Genomic DNA, 25,613 nt, shown 5'->3' on the forward strand with positions numbered 1-25,613 from the left:
GAGACAGGTGAAGTGCTTTGTAAAGGAGGTCAAAGGTACAAACTTCCAAAATCAGTCCTCCGGATGTAATGTATGGCACAGCAACTCTAACTAGTAATACTGTACTGCACAATTAAAGCTGCTAAGAGAGGTTAAAGTTCTCACTACAAGGAAAAAAATCTGTAACCATGTTTGCTGATGATGTTAACTACAGTTACTGTGGTGATGCTTTCACAATACATAAAAACATCAAATCATTATGTTGTGTACCTGAAACTAATATAATGCTATATGTCAATTATCCCTCAAAACAAAACAACAAAAACAAACAAACAAAAAAAACACAACGGATTACTTCAAGTCCGTGCACTTGGTAAACCTCCTGTTGACCCCCTGCCTCCTCCCAGACTCAGGCATTTCTTTTGAGTTCTGACGCTCCAAAAACCAGCCTGAGAACCACTACCATCAACCCTTCTGCAAGTGTGTGCCAAGTCCACGAACTTAAAATGAGCAGGTTTGAGACAGGTATTTAAATTCCTTCCTGCCCAGACATACTCCTTTCCCCTAGCACTTCCCACTAGATGCTCGTACCATGTTCACACCTTACCTGTTTGTACTTCTGAGGCAGACTCCAGCCAAAAGCCTGCACTCTACCATCTTCCTTCTGAACGTGGGCCTTTACCTGCCGATACTGCTCTCTCTTCTGTTCTCTGCGCGAGGCTAAGCTAGCTTCAGTTCTAAAATGCAAAGAAATTTCCCTTTTTAATTAAGGGAATATAACGACAGCAAATCTCCCCTTTCCTGCTGAGACAGCAAAAATGACAATAAAAAAAATTACAAAATTTCAGTTAAGATTCCTTCAAGATCTGCCTTTCTGAGAAGTATTAGCCTAAAGCCGGCCTTTTAAAGTTGTATACAGTGGGTACAGCAGTCAAACTTTAACAGATTAGCAAGTAGCTTACTTTATTATGTTGAATCATCAGCCATCCGATTTCTATTGGGTTTCAGATTTTGGCGACATGAAAAGGAAAAATTCTTAAATATTTTTAGTTCCTCCCCTTTCTTTGTTCATTCAGCAAATATTTACTGAGAATTTTTCTCATGCCAGGGAATGTGCTAGAAGTGATTAAAGATCAATAAATCCATATATTCTTAGGAAGATAATAAAGGTTAATTTCTGGACACCACTGCTTTGTTTCAGAAGACGGAAATGCAAACTAACTTGCTGTGTACGTCTTAGTTAACTAATCTGTGTGTCAGGCACTTTACATACCCTGGGTAATTTAATTTAACCCTAGTGTCTCTGAGACAGGCTATCATCCTCAATTTACAGCCAGAGAAACTAGGGCGAGAGGTTAGTTTGTCCAAGTTCATGTTCACTGATGAGCAGCAGAGTCAGGAGGGAAAATCAACTTCTGACACCAAAGGAAGTGTTCAAACATTTAGGATAAGGGCTTATATAGGCCTTTAACATTTTGCTAATATTCATCAGTGTTATTGAGCAGCAACAAAGACAACTTCTGTTTATGAAACCTGTGAAATGCAATGTTCATAAAAGATATTGACTACAAATACTTAAAGGTAGGCAGTCACATTACAGAGATGGCTTCTTTATAGACTTATGGGTACCTTACCACTGATCTGATAAGGGGCAAGAATGTTCTGAACTATTAACTTATTTGGAGCATAACTACTAGTCTGCAAAATACTTACTCTTCGCTAAGGAAATCAAAGGCTTTGGACTTATCCCCCGGGAGCTGAGATAAGGTGCTGCTTCTTTTCTTGACAGAAGGAGTAACATGAGAGGTGGGTGCATTGTATTTCAAATTAACAGGTGGTTCAGGCTTCTTAGTAGTATTACTTGAGGAGCTGAAAAGTCGGCTGAAACTAAAAAGAAAAAAGTGAGAGAGCGAGAGAGAGCAAGAGAGAGCACCCACTAGAGAGTGTTATTACATGCACTATAAAACACAATCCATAACTTTCCATAAATTCCAGAGAGCTTTTAAAGGGCCATGAGTTAGGAACTGGCAGAAAGATTTTTTGTAGTCATACGCTGCATCCTTAGCAATAACTCACAGCCAAACTCAGACATTCAGGAAAGAGGAACTATTGCTTAGAATGGTAGATCCTGGCACTTTAATTAGCAATTCACATAATGAAAGGAAGAAACGCTGAAGTACAGGGAACTTCTTGTAATGAAGGAGTAAGATGGGTCCTAGCTCTTACTTGGTAAGTAGTTGTTAAACAGCAAGGTTATGGCTGCATGGTTTGAACAGAAGCTTAGTTTGCCAGTTCTAAAAGTAGTAAGTACTGGAACACTTACTATCATTTTAATACACATCTTATACATTTTCTCATTAAGCTCAAATTATATATCTACCTTCATATCCACTTAAAAGAATTAACAGTTCTATTAATAGCAGATTCACCAAAAAGGGTAAGTTTAAAGTATAGTAAGTGCGCAGTTCTTCCGGCATGAATATAATTCAACTCTGAAACACACAAACACACTCACTACTCAAACCTACAGACATTAATTTCTATGCTTTACTTTGCAAAGTTCCTTACAATCACACAACCGGTGAATCCATATAACTTATTTACTGAGGATCCACGTAATTATCACTCTGAATAATTCCCCATAATTTTGATTTAATTTAGCAGAAGATTCTACCAAGTGCATAAGCAATAGGATGCAGCTTACGACAGCATGTTTGTCCTCAAGAATAACCTTACCGAGCTGGCATGCTACATATCAAAAAGAAAAAAGTTCAACTTAGCTATATACTCCAAATTTTAAAAAGAAGGAGACACAAAATCATTCTCAGAAATATTTTGACTGTAATCTTGTCTCAAAGTGCTCTTTAATGTCTTTATGTGTTTTTAGATACTTACAACTGCCAAATGCTTGACCTTTTTTTTTCCTGCATGGCTGGATTTTCTCTTGATGCACTATATTTAAAAAGAAAAACAAAGAAAGAAAAAATGTTTTATCAGTGAGATGTTTTAGCTTTTATCTGAAGAACAGGGGACACATCGAAGAGCTCAGTCCACTGACCAAGACAAGATTGTCATCTCTGCTGAACAGACAGCCAACATGCCTGAATGTAAATATTAAAAAAAAAAAAAAATTTATTGAAGAGAGATATCTTCAATAAAGGAAAAAGGATATTCTCCCTTTTGTCAAAATATTGTCTTGTGAATCCTTAGCTTTACATAAAGGTCTTGAAAGTCCTCGTGCTCCAGCTCTCCTAAGATAATCTGTACCTTTACTGTTCTGATGGGTCATTTTCCATAGGATTAATACTTTCCACTACTGAAAAGATGACCAAAGAAAGGGATAAACTGGATTGATAGGTAGTTCAAGAAAATTTCAGAAAATAAGATGCTCCAAACTAATTTAGTAAGGTAGAAAGGATTCTGCTCTCATTATCAGGGCTCACTTTTCACATTTTTTTAAAGGACTAAATTGAAAACATCTTTTAATTCAATGGAAAAGTTAAAAAAAACAAAAGACACCACTTTTTTTTTTTTCACTTGTGGACTACCACATGGCTGCTAAAATCAAAAATAGCAATGAAAAGTGGAGCCTGCTGGGGAGCCTGGGTGCCCAGTCGGTTGAGCATCTAACCCTGGGTTTCAGCTCAAGTTGTGATCTCGGTGTTGTGGGATTGTGGAGTCTGCTTGAGATTTTTCTTCCTCTCCCTCTGTCCCTCCCATTTGTGCTTCTCTCTCTAAAATAAATCAATTGTAAAAAAGAAAAAAGAAAAGAAACTGAAGCCCCTCTATATAGCTCAATTTTTAAGATTTAGTTATTTATTTGAGAGAGATGGTGGCAGAGGAGAATCTCTAGCAGACTCCCCACTGAGCACAGAGCCCGACGACACAACCCAATCTCATGTCGCCATGATCATGACCCCAGCCGAAGCTGAGAGTCAGAGGCTTAACTGACTAAGCCACTAAGGTACCCCATGTCCATTTTTAAAATATTTATTATTTATGTAAAATCCATTAAATGTCCGAGTTAAGAACAAGCTTCTTAGTACATTAGCTTCTTGACCAATTAATGAAGATTAGAATACTGATCTCCTTCCTTCTCAGCAGCAATTACAAATTTAGCAAATCCTAAATGTCTTATACAAAGTACTTCCATTCTAGTATGACACCAGTAAAGGACATACAGTTAAATAAATAATGTGCTCGCAAAGTAAAAGTTGGAGGTTAAAAAATGTGTTCACAATCTTTAAAACAATGTGTCAGTGTATCTGTACTATTATTGATAAATCTGACATGGGAATCCAAACTCAAAAATATGGGCAAATTCGGGGGGCAGCTAGTTCACGAACATTTCACGAGCTTTTCCTGTTACTGAGAATATGGCCATTAGATGGCAGCATTAGATGAGATCTAAGATCAGATCAGTGAAGATGTCTGCGAAAAGTACATTTTGTATAAACAGCCAGAAAGGGGGTGGGGGCAGGGAATTGGACAAGAGTATTTTACATAAAGACACAGAGTAAAAATGACTTAGTTTTCTGGGTGGCATGTGAAATTCGTATCTTTCTCTGGCATTACTGTAAAAGTAGTGTCAATTTCTTTATTCTTTTGAAAAAAGACCATCATTCCTAAGTAATAATAATTACCTTTTAGAGGTCATGGAAACATTCTCCAAGCGCCCACAAAAGGCACTCATTTTGGTCACACATACTGTCCCTAATCCCTAGTGTTATTTCAGAAAGTATTTCCTAGTAAACAGAGTACGAGGTTTGGATCCCCAAGACTTGACTCCAGTTCTGAGTGAAGGACTATTCAAACCTAGGAAACAATATTAGAAAAGCGCCAAGAGGCACATCTCGTACGAACCGAATCATCTCTGTCCATCGAACAGCTTCCTGAAGCTCCATCAATCTCTCCTTATATTGGTTTCTCTCCATTAGAACGCGGGCCATTTCTACTCTAGTAAATCGCTTCCTCTGGGCTGTGGGAATATCACTCTATAACAAAAAGAACACTGCAGATCACTCTGGGAGCCTATAACTGTTTTTGGTGTTGTTAAACTTTAGCAGAATCAAAGCTTTGAAATATTTCTTAATTTCTCATCTACTGGATCATTTAATGAAAAACAACCTAATATAAAAATAAAATCAATAAAGAGATTTTAGTAATTACTTATGACTGAAAAGAGGTAAACAATTTAATTTCTGAATAGAAATACAGATACTTGAACATAGTATAAAGGAAATACAAAGACCAGTGTAGATTCTTTTTTTTCTTTTTGACCAGTGTAGATTCTGAACTAAAACCAAGAAAGATGAACAAAGTTAATCTGTTGACATAGATTTAACATGCTTGTCTGGAAATGTTCCTCTAACAACATTATTTTAAGTTGATATTCTTTAACAAATACTAATTATTCAGCAATTTTTTACAAGTTAGTTTTAGTTCCAAAAGGGGTTAACTTATCTCAAACTACCCATCATCTACATATATTGGCTAGGTACCAAGGCACCCAATGGAAATACAAGCTGGAGACAAGTGTATTAACTATAATTCTTCTTAGAGAGAGTGAAGGATGTTAGTGTGGTAAGACTCAAAGAAGTATGCTCAAGTCAGCTTTCTTCTACTGTAATTCCTAAATGCTCTTCTGAGGAGGAAGACTGGTTTAATTATAGGGCTTTTGTTTTGCAAGTGTAAGTAAGAAAGAGGCTGAGTTTAGCCCTGGTGGACCTCCTCCTCTGTCCTCCAGCAACACCTTTGCCTCTCCTTTAAAGGAAGTCAAACAACAGAGGATTCAAGGACTGAATATTTTCAAACATAATGCTGAGTAAAAGTAGTGGATCTCTAAGTATGAAATAAAAAACAATGAAAATTAAACCATATTTTATAAGGATACATATATGTGTGACATGATAAAATTATTATTTTTTTTAAGTGAGCTCTAGACCCAGGGTGGGGCTTAAACTCACCACGACTCCAAGATCAAGAGTTGCACGCTCTACCAATTGAGCCAGCCAGGTGCCCCCGCAAAATCCATTTTTTGAAAGGTAAGAAAATGATACATACAGGATTGTGGTCTCTTCAAGAAGGGAGGTAGCTTCAATGTTTGAATGTTAGATTAAGTGGTGGGTTCATTATATTATATTATTATATATATAATATATATAATACATATTATATATAATTATAATATATATTTATATATAAATATATGTTATATATTATTATATATGAATATATATTCATATTATTACATAATACATATACAGACAAATAATACATATTACATAATAAATTAATGTTTCATAACTTACCCATGTTATGTATATTTTTGGTATGAACCAAGTATTACATATTTAAAAAAAAAAAGCAAGATTGCAGAGACATTAAATAATCATTCTGTACAGGGCACCCTGTACAGGTACTGTGATGCTAATTATATTAGTAAAAACTCATATTTAGTCTTTTGTATTTACATATGTTGAAAACAATATAAGCTGACTGCCTATTACTAAAGTTTTAGAATTCATCATTTTTATGTTTAATACTATTTTTTTTTTATAATTTTTTTTTTTTAAAGATTTTATTTATTTATTTGACAGAGAGAAATCACAAGTAGATGGAGAGGCAGGCAGAGAGAGAGAGAGAGAGGGAAACAGGCTCCCTGCTGAGCAGAGAGCCCGATGTGGGACTCGATCCCAGGACCCTGAGATCATGACCTGAGCCGAAGGCAGCGGCTTAACCCACTGAGCCACCCAGGCGCCCTATGTTTAATACTATTAAACAACTTTTATAAACAAGCTTTCATATTTCTAAGTAAAAATTTGAGACAAAACAAACAATACTGAAATCCAAAATACTGCGGCTAGTCCTTGAGCTTGACCATGCAAACAAGGTCACAGCACAGAGCCACAGAAAAAAAATGAGCACACCACACCTAGCCAGAAAGCCTGACCTCCAGATACCATGTGGGAGAGTACGCTGTCCTACTCATGACCACAAAGGGATCTTCTATCTTTCTATAATGCTATATCCAAAGCTTCATTAGTAAGCTTTCTTAAAAACCAAAAAGGATTAAGAAAAAAATCTGACATCATAAACCTACATCATCATCATCTTTTGCTTTTTGCCGTGCATCTTCGGCTTCTGCGCGAGCTCTGGTGGGGAAAAAAAAAAAAGAACATGTTATTTGAGTTGTGTTCATCTTTTCAAGGAATGAAAGAGTAGGTCAAAATTTTTAATTGACACAAAATGAGTATTCTTCTCTTTCCAGAGTATTTAGTTCCCTTCACCTAGGGGAACATTAGTGTGGCACTGTTCTCAGGAAAAAAAAGTATTAAAGAAAGCTGGGTGAAAGGAAAACAATGTTTCTAATTTTCTTATGAGCAAATTTTCGAAAGGTTCTAAGTTTTTTCACTAGGATGGTGACAGCCTCAAAAAGTGACAATGATAAGGCTGGGCAAGCAGAATGGTGCGCTTACAGCAGAGCCACAGACAGGTACTAGGCTCCCTTACCCTCCCAGCACCGCCTGCTGCTCCTGAATGGCTGGAAAGGGCCACCCACTGGGGCTGGAGAAGGCTACCAGCGGCAGGGCTGGCCCAGCAGGGATGGGGTAGGAGACACACTTGTGACCCTTTGTGGCCCAATGGCAAAGACCCGTCAAAGACAGCTGGGTTCAGAGTGGCCAAGGCCTAAACTTACTTCCTAAGCTCCTCCTCCAGCTCCTTGTTCTTCTCCTCGAGCTTCAGCTTGGCGAGTTTCACAGCCTCCAGCTCCCCCTGCAACACGTCCTTCTCGCAGGTCAGCTCGTCCACCTTTGCGATCAAGTCGTTCTTCACTACATTCAGAGCATGTCTAAGAAACACGTTTTTCATGTATATCATTACAAATGGATACCCTTCCTGTCTTTTAGCTTATTCTCTTACAGATGAAAGTAACTACATAATCAAAGCTGACTAACTTAGTATTTTGAAGATCTTCCACCCCGTGTTGTTTGTAGATAAAGATAAAAAAACACACAACCATAGAAGTTTTTACTCTTCCCATTTAGCGAAGAATAAACCGGGAAAGCAGAGCAGACTACCAACTAACAAAAATACCACAATTAACTAAGATGAAACTTTTACAAAATAGCATCCATAACGGTACTATTGTTAAACTCAAAGGGAAAAAAATCATCTAGTCAACAAATTTATCTTTGATCTTTACCTTTAATAATTGATGACAAAAAAGTATAAACTTGGGGTGGAAATCTGGGGGGAAAATTCTTTTTTTTTTTTCCTTTTTAATTTAAATTCAATTACCCAAGGTATAGCATTGGTTTTTGATATAATGCCGATGGAAAATATAAATCTAGGAAAAAATAAATAGATCTAGTCCTTCTGCATATAGGTGGGCATAGTGCCTCATTAACTGCATTCTATTCTAGATCTACACAAATGTTCCAAAGTTGCTCTGACACAGCAAATTAACAAAGGGAACCGGGCCGCTTTTCCACAGGACTCAGGACCTGCCCCACTAACCAAGACTCCCGTATGTTTGAGGTTCTAAGGTCCCACAAATTACACCTGAAAACCATCAGCTATAGAGGACAGCTAGGCAGGGGATAGATCAAAAAACATTTATGTAGAACTAAAGAAACCCGGGCGCCTGGGTGGCTCAGTGGGTTAAGCCGCTGCCTTCGGCTCAGGTCATGATCTCAGGGTCCTGGGATCGAGTCCCGCATCGGGCTCTCTGCTCAGCGGAGAGCCTGCTTCCCTTCCTCTCTCTCTGCCTGCCTCTCTGCCCACTTGTGATCTCTGTCAAATAAATAAATAAAATCTTTAAAATAAATAAATAAATACATACATGCATTTAAAAAAATTTCTGTATATAGGGACGCCTGGGTGGCTCAGTGGGTTAAAGATATGCCTTCGGCTCAGGTCAGGATTCCAGGATCCTGGAATCGAGCCCACATCAGGCTCCCTACCCAGCGGGAAGTCTGCTTCTCTCTCTCTGACTTTCCCTGCTTGTGTTTCCTCTCTTGCTGTCTCTGTCAAAATACATAAAATCTTAAAAAGAAAAAATTGTGTATACTGGGGCACCTGAGTGGCTCAGTGGGTTAAGCATTTGTCTTGGGCTCAGGTTAGGATCCCAGGGTCCCGCTTAGCGGGGAGCCTGCTTCTCCCTTGCTCTGCCCCTCCCCTCTGCTTGTGTCTGCATGCGCTCTCTCTCTCTCTCATATAAATAAATAAAATCTTTTTAAAAATTTGTATATACTTACTTGGTTTCCAACAGTTGTGTATTTTCTAATATAAGATTCTCAACTTCACGACCCATTCCTACCAAAAAAATTTCAAAAAATAATTAAAACCTTTCAAAGAATTATCAAAAATTATATAAATTTGTATTATAATAAACTAGATACCCAAATTTTAATTTATAAATTGTATCTATCCTTTAGTATTCTTTCTATAATTTTTTTGATATATCTACTTGCATAGGTTATAAAAATTATAATTATCCATCAAAAACCAAAGATTTTGTTAGCCAATTCTTTGTAACGGTCTGTATTTTGTTTCTCATAATTATTTCAATTGATCAAGACTTTTCTGCCGAACATTCTAAAAAGTAGCAGTAAAAGATTTAGAGGGAAAAAAAGTGTAAGCCTTAATACAGATCAGAAATCATTTCCAAATCACAGCTGGTATTTTAGGCTTTTGCCTAATAATTAGGTCTTACTAAGAAAGAACAGGCAGAAACAGGCCAAAGAAGGACGGAACCCCAATGCAGATGAAACCTTACCAAAGAAATTATGGTCTTAAAGCCCATGCATTCCATGTAAAGCAAAAACAAAGAACAAGAAATGTTTTATGTAAGAAACAGCATGAAAATAGATTATTAATCTGTAAAGTTTTATGCATGATATGAAATACACCTGGAATCACAGTGTTATGACTTAATGCATAATGATGTGCAAAAGATAGAAATTAAGATGATTTCCTCCATTCATAAGGATGTTCTCTGACATGTTATACCTAAAAAAAATGCTTTACCAATTCTTTTGTGCGATGAAACTGAATAATTGGATTGAAAATCCCAAATCAATAATATAAAGTTTCCTTCAAAGTGTCACCTCTGAAATAATAATCAGTTATGACTTTACAGAATCCTTTTAATAATTTAATGAGGACTGTAAGGCAGAGTATTCAATGCAAGATTCAATGCAATGATCTTTAGGGAGAAGAAAGTTACTTAATTTGCTACTTATAAGAAACTAAAGAAGTAAAACAACACACTAGGGAAAGTATCTCAAAAAAAATTACAAAAACAAAAAGGCAAAACAAGCAAAGACCCACCATTCACTTATCGTAAGGTAATGTTGAAAAACTACATACAATGGAAGAAATATTATTCATATAACCCAGCTATACAGGAAGTCCTAAGAAACTATATAAGGAAAATAAGGAAAAGGAGTTAACGTGTCCCTTGATTTTTTAAAAGGTAGTATTTCAAATGACTTAAAAGATAATTTAAAACCAGCCTAGGAATGCTAAAAATTGTATGCTCACATATGAACTCATACTTTGTCTGTATTATAATTATCTCAAATATTCTCAAAGATCAGTGTACTTCTACCATGAAGAACTAAATATCACATAGTAGCTTATTTAATCATCTATGTATTCTCCAAAGGGTGAAAATAAAGACAAACTAAAAAAGGTTTCCAAATTCCAATTCCAAATGAATTTTGGCAAGATATGCTGAAATATCTGCTTTTGACTAACGTTAACTTTTAATAAAGCTATACAGTCAGAAGAAATAGGTTTAGATTGGTTGAAAGAAGCTTATGTAATGACTATGTTTGCCATAAACTCTCAAGCATATAGGGAGATAAGCATAAAAGCTGAAAATATATGGAAGGCAAAATAAATAAATAAATAAATAAAGTTGAGCAGAAAAAAATGATGAGAAAGCATTGCATGAGAATAGCAGCCAGGAACACCTTGCTTAAAAAGCAATAATAGTAAAGTATTTAAAAGCATACACACCAGAATATTCCCCTGGGTAAGCAGCCCAAGAGAAAAATGAATAAGAATCACAATTAGATTGTTTTCAGAAAGCAAGATCTCTGCTCATTTATTTCAGTGAGAGGAGACAATAAAATTTAAAAGACGCAGAGAAACAAACACAATAAAGTGTAAATATTATAAATAAGAGAAAATTTTGAAATATGTATTCTATGGGAATTGTATTTTGATAATGCAGGTTCTAAAGTTTACACACTCTCAGTGAAGATTTCTCTCAAAATCTCGTGTATAAATTTAATATATATGTCAATAGGATTGTCCAAAATTTTCATTTTGAAATGTATTGATAAAAACTAACTCATAAGTGTAAGAAAAACATAACTTGGAGGTAGCCCCATTTCTATTGAAGGTTTCAACCAAACATAAACTTAGGTCTGATTTGGAAACTTTAACTATTAAAAACATGCAAAAAACTGCCTGGCAGGTTTTAAAGTCACAGAAGTCTCATTTGGATTTTAGCATCAACGCTCAAGCTAGGTTCATAGTTGGGCCTCCAAATTATCTGTCAATCCCTTGAGAAAGTATGCACAATTTTATCTACCTATACATGCATTTTTTCAAAAGTACACTGCTTTCTTACAAATTCTTCCATAAAGGAGTTTTAATCCTAAAAGGTGAAGAATCACAGAATTGGAGGGGAAATAAAACCATTAGAACTATTTAGCAATCCATTCACTTAATTGCTGTGCTATGGTCCTAAAGACTCAATAGAAAGCAACAGATAAAGCTGTCTTGGCCACACTGAGCTGAGAGCCTACCCAGAGAGGTGAGTACATACAAAATTACCGTAAAGTATAAAGAGTGGCATAGTAAAAAATGAGTGCCATGAGGATACATTTCAGGGACAACTAAGCTTTAAGTAGGGGATCAAGGTACAATTCCAATAGGAGGATATGCCATTTAAGAAAAGGCAAGGAGATTTATAAAGAGATACGCAGTTTTTGTTTTTGTTTTTGTTTTTTAAAGAAAAGGGAGTAAGGAAGCCTTGGTGATTGCTTCTGAGAGAAGAAGGAGAGATTCCAAATGGAGAACTCCGTGGACGGTGAGGTATTCACGGAGACAGTACCTGCTGGACCAAGAACAGCCCTGAACAGAACAATGAACACAATGAACTGAGCTGTAGGCACATCAAATGTAAAGCCCTACAAATCACCTTAGAGGTGTCTCCTGGGCTGTTTCAAAATAACAGTCTGGGGCTCTAGAAAAAGATGCTGAAAGGAGATAAACAATGCAGAGCTATTTTCCATGAAAGCCTAGAAGCAAGGGCAAATAGGATTTCCCAAACAAAGAAGCGGGCCTGGAATACTGATATCCTCAAAGATGGGCAGAGGGAAGAGGATCCTGCAAAGACTGAAAAAGAATAGTCAGAGGCAGAAAAGTCTGTTTTCACAGAAATCCAGCAAAGATGGAGTTAAAGACAAACGTTATCTGAGAAGTCCTGTGAAAGAACAGAGAAGGAACACCGGATATAGTAAACAAGGCTGTTTCACTACATGTGAGTGTGAGGAAGAATGCCCATATGGAGGACAGGGGGATGAGATGCAAGTGGGAAAGGGGAAATCCTGACAGTTAAAAGCAGCTACACTTTTAAGAAGTTTACTTTGTTTGACCATGTATCACAATCATCTAGAATAGTGTCAGACACATAGCGGATACCTCCTCGGAATTGCTGCATAAAGATGTGACCAGAAATGGAAGGAAAGGGAGTGACAGGATATGAAGGTACTGCAAGGTACTGAAGATAGAGGTGCAGAGGAAGAGGAGGGGCAGTACTTTCATTCTTAAGTGGAAAAGATTTGAACATGTTTAAATGACAAAAAAAAAAAAAAGAAGTAAAGATAGTGAAGTTGAAAATACAGAAAGATAATCAAGAGAAAGAAAATCCCAATAGGAGGATGTATGCCTTCCAAGTTCTAGGTACATGACTAAAGTGAATGGGAAAAGGATCAGTGAAAATAAGGAAGTCAAGAGACAAGGACAAATGGGGGTGGGGAGGGCTTTACCTCTTTTATATAATTAAAAGCAGAAAAAATAATCTAAGTGTGGGATATATGCATAATGATTGCAAAATATACCCTCAAACAAGAGAAGAGTTTTACAAAAATATATTACAATAACATAGTAATCAAGAAATAAACAGAGTTACAGAAATGGGACTATGTATTTATTAACCCGAGTTAATTAAAGAACTTTGGGAAATGATTTTGGTGGTTTCACTATCTTCCATTTCCTCAACCACTATCATGAAATTGTACAGAAGAGAAGCCAGGGAACAACTAAGTGCCTTGAAAGTTCATTTACCATCTTTGGCCAAAGGGTATTCATGCAGGACTAAGTCACTACACTTAAGGTGATATAGTAAAAACTTCTAATCTGGAACATTCTAGAGATAAATATATCAATATCTACAAAAGGAAAAAGACACTAGTTTACACTCTATTTCTTATTTTCAAACCAGAAAGAAAACCAGAGTATTAGGATTTTGCTTTTAACCTATTCCTTATGGTTAATTTTCTGACTTAAAGAATGGAAGTTTTCAGAAAACACAAGATTTTAAAAGACCACAATTATTTCTAAGTACTCTGTGGGTTCTTAACTCTTCACAAAAAGGAAAGTTTGGGATCACCAACCTCAAAAATTATATTATTCCATACTGGAATATTAAGTAGCAGAATATACAAACCGAATTTAAAAGGATGCAGGAATTTGGGGGGCGCGTATATTGATTCTGGTGATTATACAACTCCATGCTTTTGTTAAAGGTCAAAAAAATTCACCATAAAGAGTGATTTTTTTACTGTACATAAATTTGAATATAAATTCAAATACTTAAAAATTCTTCTTTCCAGCATTTTTTGTACCTACTGTTCAAATATGCCAAGGGACTCAGTTTCATAAAAGGAACTTTTCATTCACAATTTAATGTTAACTAAAATTAAAGTGTAAATTTAAAAATGGGGTATTCCTTAAGAATTAGGAACTAATTCCTAATTCTAAGGAATTAATTCCTTAAGAATTAATCTTTACCCCTCCTTGAGAAATGCAAACTCATTCAATTGCCTCCAGTACTTAACTTCTACTTTAATGGTGGGAGTTTATGTCTAATTCAGGAAGTTTGATTTATAATAAACTTTCACTCTCTCTTACTAGATGGACTGTGAGTTCCATTTAGACAGAACTTATGTTTCCTTCAAAAAATACTTGAAACTTTCGAGAACATAATGGCAATCAATAAATTTAACACAAAATAATGCAAGGAATCCCACTCCACAGTCACAAAAATTGACAAAAAGCACCTTTTGAGAACACTACAGTCTGTATTATAATTATACTAACAGATACATAATAGATACATACATTTCTTCAAGGCTGGTATCTATTCCAAAGGCAAGGGTTTTTAATGCCATAAGGCTTTCAATCTCTGTAAGATCTTAAGTTATAAAAAGATACGCCAAAGCTAACTGACATAAGTCAAAATCATGTAATTATTGTTCAAAGAGACTTCAGAGATCACCTAAAGCAGGAGTCTATACATTCTTTCTGTAAAGGGTCGGAGGGTAAATATTTTAAGTCTTTGTAATCCAAAGGATCTCTGTAACAGACTACTTAACTCTGCTGTTATGTGCCAAAACAACTATAGACAATAAGTGAATTAATGAGAGTAGCTGTGTTCCAATAAAGCTTTATTCATACACACAGGCGATGCACTGGGTGTGGACCTATGAGCTACACGGTTTGCTCAACCCCTAAACTTGAATCCGGCTCCTTCATTTTATACACAAAGAAACTAAGGCCAGGAGAGGTTAAGCTCTTTGGCAAAGGTCACCAGATAAATAATGGAAGAGCCAAATGCAGTATTCTTTTTTCAAACCAGTTGTTCTTCAAAAACACAAATGCTAAAATGATTACCTTCCCTATATAGCTAAAACAGAATATTCTGTGAAATCTCAGAAAAAACAAGTATTACATTTTCTTTTTTAATTAAAGTCAACAGAATTTAAAGAACTCTATAAGCCAGGGACTACCTATCAATCTATACATCTGGATGCACACACACACACACATACACACACACAGATATACATCACTGTGTTCCTTATGTGTAATACAGTTCTTGGACTATAGCACATATTCAGTAAAATGTGCTATATGAATTTCAAAATACAAATTAAAGTGCAATTCAACGAGAGGGATATCCATATATAAAGACGCTTTCATTTAAAGCTTTTATGATCTCAAAGAATACATTCCTATTAATTACCTGAAAGTGTAATAACTGTGTGCTACTGATAAGTTAGGGACATTTTAAAGGAATTTTTAATTAAATCATTTAAAAAATAGATTTCTAAAACAGTATACTTCTTCAGATAAGCTATCATACCTAGTAAATCTGCTCCTTCATCCACATCTCCAATTAGGCCTGAGCCAGCTGAAGACAGTTCTTCAAAGAGAGATTCTGTATTTCGATCAAAAGCTTTGTTTTCTATGCCTTTGGTGGGAGTGCTGTGCAACAGAAATAACACAACCAAATCAACATATATTACAGACTTTATCAACAGTGTAAAGTGAATACAATAGGCAAATAATTGTCCACTTGTTATTCACATTTAGTACAAAATATAATTTTAAAAGATTTCTAAAAGGTTTCCTATGGAATTCCCATTAAACTCCACAGAAAGAACTGCTGAAGAAAATACAGAATGCTTATTTTTTGGTTATATCCCAGTAAACACAAACAATAAATGACAGCTAACAGAGCACAACTCTGCCTTGTATCAGACATTATATAAGCACTTTACCTAGATTTCCTTATTGAATCCTCCACCTACTCTACAAAGGAGGTACTATTATCCCAATTCTATAGAATAGGAAACCAAAGAGATGAAGGAATTTCCCAAGATCATTCAGCAAATGAGAGAAGGAAGAAGGATTCAAACCCAGACAGCCAAGCTTCAGAATCCAGGAGATTACCTAACCGCCATGTTTTATGTTGTCTGGATATAAAATGGCATGGGCATTTTATTTTTAAGGGCAATTATAGTATCTGTTAAAATTCAGAATACAAATACCATCTGATTCAAGAATTCACTGTCAAAAAAATCCTACAAAAATCCTGTCCTAAGAAAGTAATTACGAGGGGCAACTGGGTGACTCAGTGGGTTAAGCCCTCTGCCTTAATAAACTCAGGTCATAATCCCAGGGTCCTGGGATTGAGCCCCGCATCAGGCTCTCTGCTCAGCAGGGAACCTGCTTCCCCCCCTTTCCCTCTGCCTGCCTCTTGCCTACTTGTGATCTCTCTCTCTGTCAAATAAAAAAATAAAATCTTAAAAAAAAAAAAAAAAAAAAGAAAGAAAGAAAATAATTACGAATATAAAAGAATGGTCTGAGCAGCATTCTTATAGTAGCTAAAAGCTGAAATGACCTTAATGATCATTTATAGGTCAGAGAGAAGTTATGGATATACATAAATGTTAAAGATTTTTAACTTTATAGTTAAAAACTAAAGAAACCCATTATAAAGAGGTATTTTTTAAAAAAGCAAGGGGATGCCTGCATAGCTCAGTGGATTAAATGTCTGCCTTCTGCTCAGATCATGGTCCCAGGGTCCTGGGATCAAGTCCCATTTCAGACTCTTTGCTCGCCAGGGAGTCTGCTTTTCGCTCTGCCTGCCTTTCCCCCTGCTTGTGCACACACACACACTCTCTCTTTCTCTCTCTCTCTCTGACAAATAAATAAATAAATAATAAAAAGTAAGTTACAACACAGTGTATATAAGCCCTTTACAGCATGGAATATGCAAAGAAATGGGAAAATGTATATGTTTGTGCTTTAATGTTGTATTAATAGAAAAAAGTTGGGGTGCTGGGTGGTGCAGTTGGTTAAGTGTCTGACTCTTGGTTTTGGCTCAGGTCATGATCTCAGGGTCATGGGATGGAGCCCCATGTTGGGTTCTGTGCTCAGCATGGAGTCTGCTTAGGGTTCTCTCTCCCTCTGCCCCTGCCCCCCTGGCTTTCTCTCTAAAATAATAAATAAATCTTAAAAAAAAAAAAAAAAGTTTGCACAGGACTTCCAGTTAAACGTGCTGGACTAAACATAATCATTTTCCACCTATAGAACATAGGGAATAGAAAAAGAAATTGCAGCAGATGGAATGTGAACAAAACTGTGTCAGATGGAAAACAGGCAAACAGGAGAAAGTGATTTGACCAATCAGAAAAAGCTGAAACCTAAGCCACTAGGGTTTAGGGAGGAACTCAGCATGCTGCCAGAACCTCTGAAAGGACCAGGCACTGAAAGAACCAGCAATCTACAGAAAGATGCATGCAAGGGAGAACACAAAACAGAAGGCTGGGATGAAAGACAGCAGAAGAAGCAGTAAGAGAGAGATCCAGTCCTCCAGAACACAGACCTTCCTCCCCATAGCATTGCTCCCTAAACAATGGATGCCATATCTACATGTTAAAAGCTGGAAACCAGAGAATCAGCATCAATTACTTCAGTTCCAGCAAAACAGCCACGGAGCACAAGACCTTTAAAGAAGGCCTTTATTAAAAATAAAGAGTCCAAAAACAAATGCACTAAGACAGAAGCACTCAGAGCAAAAAGGAGACAACTCAAGCAATAGAAAAAAAAAAAAAACATAGAACAACAACAACTAATTTTTTTCAGACTAAACATTGTATTCACAAAAGAAGAGCAGGATATTATGAAGAGTAATCTTAAGGTTTAGGGGGGGAAAAATCAATGAGGGTTGAAAGATAAAGTTGAAAAAATCATATGAAAGTTAGGACAAAAAAATAGAAGGGAGGAGGTAGAATTATGAGGGTTAGTCCAGGATGTTCAATAGCTACCTAACAGATATTCCAGAAAGAGGAAAGGACATCAGTAAGGAGAAGTAACAAAATTTCTCAGAACTGGGAGATATGAATTTCCAGATGAAAGTACTTGCCACATATAAGATACAAAAGAAGACCCCCTACATCAAGCACACAATCAATTTTTTTAAAGATTTTATTTATTTATTTGAGAGAGAGAGAACATGAGAGGGGAGGTCAGAGGGAGAAGCAGACTCTCCATGTAGCTGGGAGCCCAAAGCAGGGCTCGATCCCAAGACTCCGGGACCATGACCTGAGCTGAAAGCAGTTGCTCAACCAGCTGAGCCACCCAGGCACCACAATCAATGAATTTTTAAAGGGGAGGGGCACATGAGGGATAAAGTGAAGATCCTAAAATCTTCCAGAGAAAATAAACAAAAAAGCAAGAACCCAAATGGCAACTCTCAAAACTCAACATGATAATGAAGCAATGTCTTCACAATTCTGAAGGAAAACTTCTGAATATTTTCCAACCTAGAATTTCTGTTAGCCACTCAGCACCAAGTCTGAGATTCTCTCTCCCTCTCTGCCCCTCCCACTTGTGCTCTCTCTCTAAAATAAATCAATCTTAAAGAAGAAGCACCAGCAATAAGATGAGTAGGGATCCTGGAAACAGAAGATCCAACAGAGACAGAGGTGACGTGAATTCCCAGCGTGATAGTGAGGTCAAACACCAGGACCAGAGCCCATGACACCTGGGCTGGAAGATGCGAAAAGAAGACCCCAGGATAGAGGGTGCAGGGAAGCTGGCTTTACATTTGGCCATTTTGAGAGTGTTTACATTTATGATTCACAAGGTACCTCTCCTTGAACTAGCAATCGGTATGCAGAAGCCTAAGCAAACAAAACAAAACAAAAATCCAAGAGGTTTTACTAATTCCAGAAAAACAAAGTTGCACAAGATAGGAAATATAATCACAGCATATTCTGTTGCTAACCTGTGATCAGTATCTATATAGTCATAATGATTTAAAAAATGAATGTTAATGTAACAAAGACTGAATTATATTGAGAGGATGAAAGGAAGGTAAGGTGGTGTCATCTTCACTATAAGGTCCACAGCTAGTATCACAGCATTTCTAAAACCAGAGTTCCTCACCTGATCCACAGAATACAGAAAAGGATCTAAGTGACAATCTTCTCAATGCTACATGCACAAGAGTGCAGCTAATTCATTATACAGAAGAAGCCTTGGGGCATTAAGGCTTAATTTTCTCACAGAATCCCAGCTGTGAACAGAAGGAACAAGGAAAAGAAGCACAAGGATGTGACTTAGATACCTGAGGAAAAACAGCAAAAGAGAACTAAGATGTGGCTGCCACCACCGTCACATCCACAGTCATGGGGAAGCACGAGTTCTCCGGGGACATGACTCGTGAAGACCGCTCTAAGGTGGTCAGTTAGGTGCTCAACAAGATGGCAGGAGTTGAGTTTGACAAGGACCTGCCCAACAGGAAGGCATGCATCAGCTCTGAGAGTGTGGACACTCTGCTGGAGACCCTGGAGAAAGAGGAAAAGCTGTTTCTAACCCTGGCCCAAAGTAGCCATGGCCTGGAACCCTGGGCCTAAGAAGGACGAAAGGGGGGACGCCTGGGTGGCTCAGTTGGTTAAGCAGCTGCCTTCGGCTCAGGTCATGATCCCAGCGTCCTGGGATCGAGTCCCACATCGGGCTCCTTGCTCAGCAGGGAGCCTGCTTCTCCCTCTGCCTCTGCCTGCCATTCTGTCTGCCTGTGCTCGCTCTCCCCCCCCCTCTCTGATAAATAAATAAAATCTTTAAAATAAATAAATAAATAAATAAAAATAAAAATAAAATAAATAAAAAAATAAAAATTAAAATTAAATAAATAAATAAATAAATAAATAAATAAATAAATAAATAAAAGAAGGACGAAAGGGGGCAGAACGCTGACCCTCTCCTGCCCTCCAGACAGACCTGGGGCCTGGCAGTCCTGCTCAGGGACGGGTGTTTCTACAGACACCCTCCTTTAGCTTGCTGGCCCTCCCCAGAATCCCTGCAATGAAGCTGAGCCACTTTTGTTGAGAAAAAAAAAAAAAAAGAGAGAGAACGAAGTGAGAGACACTGCCGCTTGAGAATGGTACTAAGGGGTGGGTAGGGGCAAGGGACTACTACTGCCCTTCATATTTTGAATTATTACCATTTGACCTTACTATTAGACTTAAATGCGTTAGTCTAATAAAATTTATTTTTTCATTTTTAAAGAGGTTCAGGATGATAAACTGAAACTGCTAATAAGTGGCTGTGTCTTCTAGGCTTAGGAAAGGAAAGATGAAAAGCAAATTTCACTTCTTACACTCTGCATTGTTTTCTTTTTTCTTTTCTTTTTTTTAAGAGAGAGCGTGCACGTGCCAGTGGTGGGAGAGGGGGAGAAATAGGGAGAGGGAGTGAGAACTTCCCAAGCAGGCTCCACACCCAGAGCAGAGACCGGCACAGGGCTCAGGGCTCAACATGGGGTTCTGATCTTATAGGCCCTGAGATCATGACCTGAGGCAAAATCAAGAGTCAGACACTTAGCCAACTGTGCCACTCAGGCACCCCTGCGTTGTTTACATTTGTAAATAAATAATAAAAAATATTTTCACAGAACAAGGCCTTTGGAATCAGAGTCCTAGATTGAATGGCAGCTCTACTTGCTGACTAGGTTATGTTTGCCAAGTTATTACACATTTCTGAGCTTCCTTAACTGTAAAATGGGGATGAAGACATTGACTTCATAAGGTTGTAATTAAAATTATATTACATGATTGGGGCGCCTGGGTGGCTCAGTGGATTAAGCCACTGCCTTCGGCTCAGGTCATGATCTCAGTGTCCTGGGATCAAGCCCCGCATCAGGCTCTCTGCTCAGCAGGGAGCCTGCTTCCCCCTCTGTCTCTGCCTGCCTCTCTGCCTACTTGTGATCTCTCTCTCTGTCAAATAAAATAAATAAAATCTTTAAAAAAAAAAAATTATATTACATGATGATGAAGACAATAATACTAACATTTATTCAACTGGGCCCTTTGCCAATGATTTAACACACCTTGATTGATATAATCATAATCATCTGAGGTATTATCACATTTCCTTTTTATGAAGGAGAAAATACATGTCAGATTCAAATCCAAGGCAATATTTGAACCCACACAGTCTTACTCTAGGTTAATGCTTTTAACCACAATTGTAGTGAATCAATAAATGGCATGTATTTTTATAGTCTTTATTATTAAAAGATAAATGTTATGGAAGAAATTAAAAGAAACGCAGTAGCTCCTGCGTGAAGTTCCTGAACATCCATACACTTTAGAATACCTTGATTAAGATGATAGGTAACAATTCTCTTCCCAACACTAAACAGGCTCACCATGTAATGAAACTAATTTCTTCCAATAATGAGATCATTACAGTTTGATCTTTTTTTGTTTTGTTTTTTTGAACAGGCTCCACACCCAACATGGGGCTTGAACTCACAATCCTAAGATCAAGAGTCAACTGCTCTACTGACTGAGCCAGCCAGGCATCCTGAAACCATTACAGTTTTGAAGTGAGTACATATGCTTCTTCCTGATCTGGTAGAAGGAACAAAGGTTGCTCAAATTGTTACTTCCCCCTACTCCTGTTTCTATATTTCCCCAATTCTAAAAAGTATTGGTTACATCTTGGCTGTCTTCTTCCTCTATCCTTCTATATACTCCTAATCCCTGATGCTGCAAAGGCAACATTTCACCACAAAACATTTTGACCACTTACAATGTCCAGTTTCAAAAATGGAAACTAGAATATAATATTAATATTTCTTCAGCAAAACATGTGAATGCCCTTTATTTCTGGCAAGAGACCAGAGAATAACAGTATGCTTCTCAGAGAGGGGAAAGAAATGTCTTCATCTAAAAAAAAAAAAAAAGTCTTCATCTGACATTGACAGTACCTTGAGCCTTTATATCCACTGAGATCCTTGTCCATATCCAACTCAGGAGTGGATTCAATGATTGCTTGAACTTCTGACTTCTCTTCATTTTCAGCTGAGCCTTGGGAAAAGGACAAGATGACATAAATAATGCAGGTATCACATACTGACCCTAATGAAAAATCCTTTGCTTCAATGGTTATAAATACATCATTTGATCATAAAATAATTTTAAGGTTGAGTTCTAGGAAACATGGGGTTAGACAAGATATCATATATTCTAAACAGTGAGTATCAGAAACTGATAAATAACCAAAGTTTTTACTTGTATTTCTTAGGACACAGTCCATTTTATCCTAGGGCAGAACTCCTTGTTTGTTTATTTACTAATTTAGGTGTGAAATACAGAGAAATTAAGACTACTGTCCTACCTTTCAGGCTCTCCATTCCCCAAGCTCCCCAAATCTGTCTCTCAAAATCATTGATCATCATCCCTTTTAAGCTTACTGGTAATTCAGTATAATTTTATAAATCTAAAGCAGTAACACACCTAAGATGTATCTTTTCACACCCACATAATCTTTACCAGAAAATAAAGAACTAGCATCACTTACCTGTTGATACATTTCTAGTTTCTTGGGCTACCTGTACTTCAATATGCTTGCTTATCTCTGATTTATTTGGTGTATCTGCAACCTTCACAAATCCTTCATTATCCTCCTTTAAGGGAGTATCAGTAGGAAGTGTGGCCACATCTGACGCAGCTGTTGATGCTGGAGTAGTAGCTTTAGATCCTCCTTGGCTAACATCAGAAAGTTCATCCTAAAAATAAAAAGAATTATTGAGGCAGGTTGTGCCTGGTTGTTTTAGTCAGTTAAGCGGCCAACTCTTGATCTCAGCTCAGGTCTTGATCTCAGGGTTTTGAGTTCAAGCCCTGTGCTGGGCTCTACGCTGGGCATGGAGCTTATTTAAAAAAAAAAAAAAAATCATGGGGAAATCTTTAAATGATTAATTTATTTTAAACCATTTTCTTAAATGGGTTAAGAAAAAAACTTGCAGAAAAAAAATTTCTATTAAAAAACACTAATAGAGGCACCTGGGTGACTCAGTTTAGCATCTGCCTTCAGCTCAGGTAATGATCTCAGGATCTTGGGACAGAGTGCCAAGTTGGGCTCCCTGATCAGCAGTGAAATCAGCTTCTCCCTCTCCCTCCGCCCCTCCCAACACCACTCACTCTCATGTCTCTCTCTCAAAAAACAAAAAACAACAAAACAGCAGGGAATAAGAAGATTCTGAATCTCATGAGAGATTCAGAGTTTTGTACAGAAACATCCTGCATTCAGATCATCTGAAATACTGTTAAAAGGGCAGATTCTAAACCCAACTCCAATCTTTAGGCAGCGAGACCAAGTAATCTGCATTTTAAAAAGAAATCCGGGTGATTTCTATACTCATCAAAATGATAATTACTACTCCAGGGTCCACAAATAGTCTTTAGGGACACATTCAGACTGAATTTTATGCAAAAATCTGTGGAGAATGCACTTTTCTGGAGGAAAAAATCTACAACTTCTATCAGGTTTTCAAAGAGGTTTGAGGCCCCCAAATAATTAAAAACAGTTGTTCAAAAACTGAATTGCTAGGTGGCATATCTGAAACTAATGTAACATTATGTGTCGATTATACTTCAATAACGGAGGTCGGGGGAGTAGGGGAGGGGATTTTTTTTAAATACCCCCCCCCAAAAAAAGAGGGGCACTTGGTGGGCTCAGTTGGTGGAGTATGTGACTCTTGATCTCAGGGTCATTAGCTCAGGCCCCATGCTGGGCACAGAGCCTACTTAAAAAGAAAAACAAACACAGTTGTGCAATGGCTACGGATAATGAGGCAGTTCTTTTAGAGCAAAGTACCCAGGCCTTTAAAAAAATAAATAAAATAAATAAATAAAAGAAAAGAACCTAGAGCAATTGGGTGGCTCAGTAGGTTAAGTGTCCAACTCTTGGTTTTGGTTCAGGTCATGATCTCAGGTTCGTGAGATAGAGCTCTGTGTTGAGCTATGTGCTAAAAGTGGAGTCTGGGATTCTCTCTCCCTCTCCCCCCAAATAAATCTTTAAAAAAAAGAGAGAGAGAGAACCTGACAAAAAGTTTACAAGTAGTAGGAGGAGGAGAAAGAAGAAGAATTAGGGTAAATTAGTGAGTTTACCATTCACTAACTGTTCGACCTTGGGTAAGTTACATATTCTTTCTTTATCTATTTCTTATTTGTAAAATAGAGATAAGGTACCTAATTAATAGATTATAAATTATTCTACATAAAGACTACAAAGTGTTCACACATACTGAGTGTTCAAAATGTTAGCACCTGGGACACCTGGGTGTCTCAGTCAGTTAAGCATCAGCTTCAGCTCATATCATGATCTCAGTGTTCTGGGGATCGAGCCCTACATCAGGCTCCCTGATCAGTGGGGAACCCTGCTTCTCCCTCTCCCACTTCCCTCTGCTTTCTCTCTCTCTCAAATAAATAAAATAAATGAAAAACAAAAGTTTTGCAATTTTTATATAGCAAATAAAACAGTATGTTATGCACAACTGAGAATTTTGGAAATGCATGCTTTTGGCCTAAAGCAAAAGAATATATAAACGTATTAAGTTATGCTACTATGGTGGAGGATGATTTTTTGGGACTTTTATTTTCATCTTCAAAATTTTATTTAACTTTAAAGCACATTGTTAAAAATGTTACAGCTAGAAAAATAATGAAACAAAATCCATATCATTGAAAAAAAACACTATGCCAATCAAAATTACATACATAATCTAAGCTTTATATTATGCTATCTGGGGGCACCTGGGTGGCTCAGTGGGTTAAGCCTCTGCCTTCAGCTCAGGTCATGATCTAGGGGTCCTGGGATCGAACCCGGCATTGGGCTCTCTGCTCAGCAGGGAGCCTGCTTCCCCCCTCTCTCTGCCTGCCTCCCTGCCTACTTGTGATTTCTCTTTCTCTGTCAAATAAATTTTAAAAATATTTAAAAAAAAAAAGAAAAGAAATTCTATATTATGCTATCTGAGGAATTTGTCTTAGGTCCTGAGAAGTCAGAGAGTGTTCAAATTAAAATTTAAATTTTAAATTCTATTCAAGTATAAGAAAACATTTTCAGCATGCAGTCAACTACCTGTGCTATGGTGGAAAGAAATGACAATGAAAGCAACCACACTTGGGGAGCTTTATCACCAAAATACTTAGCTTTATAATATTAAAACATTTTCATGTTTCATCTCCATTTATTTACTATCAAGAATTTTGATGGAGCACAAATTTCACTACCAAGAGTGGCTGAATGTGGGGCACCTGGGTGGCTCAGTGGGTTAAACCTCTTCCTTCAGCTCAGGTCATGGTCTCGGGGTCCTGGGATTGAGCCCCGAATCGGGCTCTCTGCTCAGTGGGGAGCCTGCTTCCCCCTCTTTCTCTGCCTTCCTCCCTGCCTACTTGTGATTTCTCTCTGTCAAATAAATTTTTAAAATCTTAAAAAAAAAAAAAGGAGTGGCTGAATGAATACAAAACCAATTACCAGATGAGAATTCAGGGTGACATGAATTATGACAGCAAATCAAGAGCTCTTCATCCAGAAGATGCGTTTGAGAGAGAGATTATATATATATATATATATATATATATATATATATATATATATAATGGAATATTACTCAGCCATGAAAAAGAATGAAACCTTGCCATCTGCAACAAGAATGGAGCTACAGAGTGTTATAATGAGTGAAATAAACCATTGAG

General features: G+C 37.2%; 1 protein-coding gene across 5 annotated transcripts in view; it reads right to left on the reverse strand.

Moving 5' to 3' along the window:
- SPAG9 (sperm associated antigen 9) overlaps positions 1 to 25,613 on the reverse strand; it is a 135,651-nt gene that overhangs the window by 26,890 nt on the left and 83,148 nt on the right. For all 5 annotated transcript variants that reach the window (XM_059150532.1, XM_059150531.1, XM_059150535.1 and 2 more), the window contains 10 exons: positions 22,438 to 22,645; positions 21,845 to 21,944; positions 15,428 to 15,549; positions 9,240 to 9,297; positions 7,679 to 7,831; positions 7,082 to 7,133; positions 4,843 to 4,973; positions 2,875 to 2,931; positions 1,693 to 1,866; positions 587 to 716 (listed from right to left, as the gene is read on the reverse strand). In XM_059150532.1, the coding sequence (XP_059006515.1) occupies positions 587 to 716; positions 1,693 to 1,866; positions 2,875 to 2,931; positions 4,843 to 4,973; positions 7,082 to 7,133; positions 7,679 to 7,831; positions 9,240 to 9,297; positions 15,428 to 15,549; positions 21,845 to 21,944; positions 22,438 to 22,645 (1,185 nt within the window). The remainder of the gene's footprint in view (positions 1 to 586; positions 717 to 1,692; positions 1,867 to 2,874; positions 2,932 to 4,842; positions 4,974 to 7,081; positions 7,134 to 7,678; positions 7,832 to 9,239; positions 9,298 to 15,427; positions 15,550 to 21,844; positions 21,945 to 22,437; positions 22,646 to 25,613) is intronic.

The sequence above is a fragment of the Mustela lutreola genome, chromosome 15, assembly GCF_030435805.1.
Source record: "Mustela lutreola isolate mMusLut2 chromosome 15, mMusLut2.pri, whole genome shotgun sequence".
Lineage (NCBI taxonomy): Eukaryota > Metazoa > Chordata > Mammalia > Carnivora > Mustelidae > Mustela > Mustela lutreola.